Genomic DNA, 4,086 nt, shown 5'->3' on the forward strand with positions numbered 1-4,086 from the left:
ACATTGGCTTTCCTCCAGTCCTCAGGCACCTCACCTGTTCTCCAGGACCTTTCAAAGATGATGGAGAGTGGCCCAGCAATGACTTCCCCCAGCTCCCTCAGCACTCGAGGGTGCATCCCATCAGGCCCCATAGACTTATGGGTATCCAGTTTATCTAACTGATCTCGAACTTGTTCCTCGTCAACCAAGGGAAAGTCTTGCTTCCTCCAGACTTTCTCTGTCACCTGCAAAGTCTGGGACTCCTGATGGCTGGCCCAAGCAGTGAAGACAGAAGCAAAGGTGGCATTCAGCAACTCCCCGTTCTCTGCATCATCTGTCACCACGGCACCTGTCTCATTCAGCAGCAGGCCCACATTTTCCCTAGTTTTCCTTTTACTGCCTATGTACTTGAAGAAACCCTTCCTGTTGACCTTGACATCCCTTGCCTGATTTAATTCCAAGGTGGCCTTGTCTTTTCTCATTTCATCCCTGCATTCTCTTGATGGCATTCTTGTACTCTTCCCAGGTGGTCAAGTCCCTTCTTCCACGTACTGTAAACTTTTTTCTTCCACCTGAGCTTTTTCAGAAGCTCCCTGCTCAGCTATGCATGTCTCCTGCTTGCCTTGCCTGATTTCTTTCTCTTCGGGATGCACCGATCCTGAGCTTGGAGGAAGTGATGCTTAAATATCAACCAGCTCTCTTGAGCCCCCCTACCCTCTAGAGCCCTAACCTGTGGGATTTCTCCAAGCAGTTTCTTGAAGAGATCAAAGTTAGCCCTCCTGAAGTCCAAGGTTGTAGTCCTACTTGTCATTTTGTGCATACTGCACTTAATCCTGAACTCTATCTTCTCATGATCACTACAGCCAAGGCTGCCCCCAACTTTTATGTCCTCCACCAATCCCTCTTTGTTTCTTGGTAGTAGGTCCAGTAGTACACGTCTCCTTGTTTGCTCCTTGTCACACCCCACTCAGGAGGGGGGGGAAGTGACTAAGATTCGCAAATCCCCAGTGGTGTGGACTAAGGTGGACAACTCTCAAGGTCCATACAAAAACATTTATTAGATTCCCACAGTGATTAATATATGTCTTAACTAGCTCAGCGATAATTGGTTAGGTATAAAACAAATTATGGCAAACAGTAAAACAAAGTATGGCAAGTGGTAACGTACGCCTTGTGTTACTTAGCAACAGATATACAACAAATTATGGCAAGTGGTACTTAACAGATGTACCATAAATTATGGCAAGTGGTAAGGTATGCATTGCATTACATACTTAAACTTAAAAGAAAAAGAAAAGAAAGAAACACAGGGATAGAGAAAAAGAGCGATCACTGGTCCTGGTGTCACTGAAATCGGGAATAAACTCCTTAACACCAATGTAGTATTAAGAAGCAGGCATTCTCTTTATTGCAGCACTGGATGCACGGGGGATCACTCTGCCCAGCCTGCATACCACAGCTTTTAGCTAGACCCTATTTATTACAATGTAGGCTTTACATATTCATGACAATTATACATATGAAAATCATTTCATTAACCCCTCCCAGCCACACGTGTACTTTCTTCCTTAGCGGTGGTCCTGAGAGTCCTTGGTGGTTTCTTTTCTCTTTCTTGAAGAGGCCACCTTGTTATTCTTTGGGCGAGCTTTGTGCTCTGTCCTGCAGATTCCTTTCATATCAGTCTCATAATTGTGCGCTTAACCTCCTAGACTGACTTGTACTGGCCTCCCGCTCCAGCCTGGAGTTACAGTCCATGCTGTCTGAGTTCTTTGCAGTTATCTCTTTTTACATTATTTCCATTCTGTCTGCAATTTAACCTTTTTGGCGCCTGCCTGAAAACCCAATTTATATCACTGGTTCCAGCGTTGGTCCAGCCAATGGGGGTCTCTGGTTCGTAGAAGCGCTTCTCTGCAGATCCCCAGGGAAAAAAGTCTCTCTAGGGGCACTTATTTTACCCTTTATGTTTGTGGTATCAGTATGACCCACCCCGCTGTTACAGTGCTCAGTTTTCTCTCTCCCCAGGTGACATGTAGCATGATTTAGGTGGAGAGATGAGCCCTATAGTCACATATGTTTAGCATGATCTCGATATTCTTCATTAGCATATGCAGGGGGTGTGAACTTTAATATGCATTTCGTGGATAATGAGGCAAAGATCATTCGTCAGACACGATGGCCCTGAAAACAGAGAACTAACAAGCTTCACAAGTTGAGCAGAAAGCCCTGTCTTCACAAGACTTCCCTCCCTCGCAGATGTATCCTGTGCTATCCAGATGAGTTTTCTCTCCTGAGTCACACGAGATAAGCAATTGTTACCCTTATCAGTTCTTTGAGCACAAGGCCTACACCATCCAGACTCCACATTATCCACTCCCAGCTATAGCCACATTTCAAGGCACTTGCAAGTGTTTGAGACATTCCTCATAGGGCCTCCTCCTCCCTTTGTCTCTCACCTCTTGTTTCAGGGAATTTACAAGTAGTCTCTTAGACTCCTCTACCACCTGAGTCAAAAAGTTACCATCATTGCACTGGAGGAACCTCCTGGACTGCACATGCCTAGCTGTGTAGCCGTTATCTGCTATGCAGCAGATATTAGGGTGATTGAAGTCTCTCATGAGAACCAAGGCTGACTCTTATTCACATAAAATGCAGGTGGGATAGATGTATTCATTTGATAATTGTCACAGCAATTTTTTTTAGTTAATCTATTTTTCCTAATTAGGAGTTAGCTCTTTTTAGATATATTTAGTTTTCTGGATTCTTATTTCCTATGGCAAGTATGTGATAGCAGTTTAAAATTGGTCATGAAAGAATTTCCCTGCTGCTGAGATCACCAAAATTATGTATTAATCTAAAAGATATATCTTAATACCTGCTGCAGGCTGGAATTTCCTGCCCACACATTTGAAAGCTCTGAAGACTTAGAACCTGAGGAGAATGCTGTTAAGAATGATGAGGAAATGATTGTTGAAAATGAGGACCAATCTGTATCAGAAATGGAGTTACTTGCATCACCCCCTGAGAAACGGAGTGAGGAGGTGAGCTGGATGTGATAGCGAAAAGATAAGAAGATTGGAATATAACTAGTTTGTTAAGTATGGCCCTTGCTGCCTTGATCCACGTGACTATCAACTCTGATTTTTGTACAAATGGTTTGTTGAGAAGTATATCTGAGAAGCTGAAGCTAGTATAGAATTAGTATCAGGGAATATTACTTTACTTAGTTTGAATGATAGAGTTAATAGGATCTTCAGTAAGGTGAATTTCTAGCTTGTCTATCAACCTAACTTTCTTAATTGATTTGTCCTACTCAAATATTGTGCAGAATTGAAGTAGAGTCAAATAGAGTCCAGTATCTCTAATTTAAAAAAAGGATAAAAAAAATTATTTGAAGACACTAATAGCTGGTATACTTCAGTGACTGCTGTTGACTCTTTATTTCTCCCCATAAAGCTTGCCTGCTTTGATTTTTTAAAATCCAACTCTTATCTCCAACTTTTATCTTTTATTGTTATTCGCTTGAATTAAAATCTGGGAGTACCCTCTGTGCCTAGCGATACCTCCAGGGTTTTATGTTCTTACTGATTGATTGGTGAGAAAGTGGATCTTACACTATGTGTTGAGTTTGTTAACTTATGGTTTCAAGGAAGGACTACAGCATGTATGCTTGTGAGATGCATAAAAACTACCCGGCTTGGCTCCTAACAGTGTAAGCCATGGTCAGAAACTTAGTGCAGGTCACAACACCAAGCCAATATGCTGGTTAAGTAGTTGGGTAACTACACTAAACTATACCTTCTTAGTAATTTCTAGGTACCTGAGCTAGCTGCTTCTCAGATTAAGCTGCAAATTTAGATCACAGATACACTCATTAGTGTTTGGGAACAATAGTTGGGCATAATCTTGACTTAGAAATGTGATTTTTAGGAAACTCCATCTGAACCTCTTAACAGTGAGGTAACAGAAGAAATTGGTAAGACCTCACTTATGGCTGAAGAGGAAACAGCAAATGAAGTTCTAGGTGGTGAATCAAAATTGCAGTCCGAGAGTCAAGAAGAACCCTTAACACTGTTTGTTCCATTAATCCTTGAGCCTCCAGCAAAACCT

At 42.2% G+C, this 4,086-nt stretch overlaps 1 protein-coding gene across 1 annotated transcript in view; it reads left to right on the forward strand.

The window, feature by feature from the left end:
• Positions 1-4,080, forward strand: part of LOC104282640 (soluble lamin-associated protein of 75 kDa-like) — a gene marked incomplete at both ends in the record, with an annotated part of 18,679 nt that extends 14,599 nt beyond the window's left edge. The window contains 2 exons of the mRNA XM_009880754.1: positions 2,861-3,017; positions 3,907-4,080. Of these exons, the coding sequence (XP_009879056.1) occupies positions 2,861-3,017; positions 3,907-4,080 (331 nt within the window). The remainder of the gene's footprint in view (positions 1-2,860; positions 3,018-3,906) is intronic.
• Positions 4,081-4,086: the final 6 nt, after the last annotated feature.

Source organism: Charadrius vociferus, unplaced genomic scaffold (assembly GCF_000708025.1).
Source record: "Charadrius vociferus isolate BGI_N301 unplaced genomic scaffold, ASM70802v2 scaffold1853, whole genome shotgun sequence".
Lineage (NCBI taxonomy): Eukaryota > Metazoa > Chordata > Aves > Charadriiformes > Charadriidae > Charadrius > Charadrius vociferus.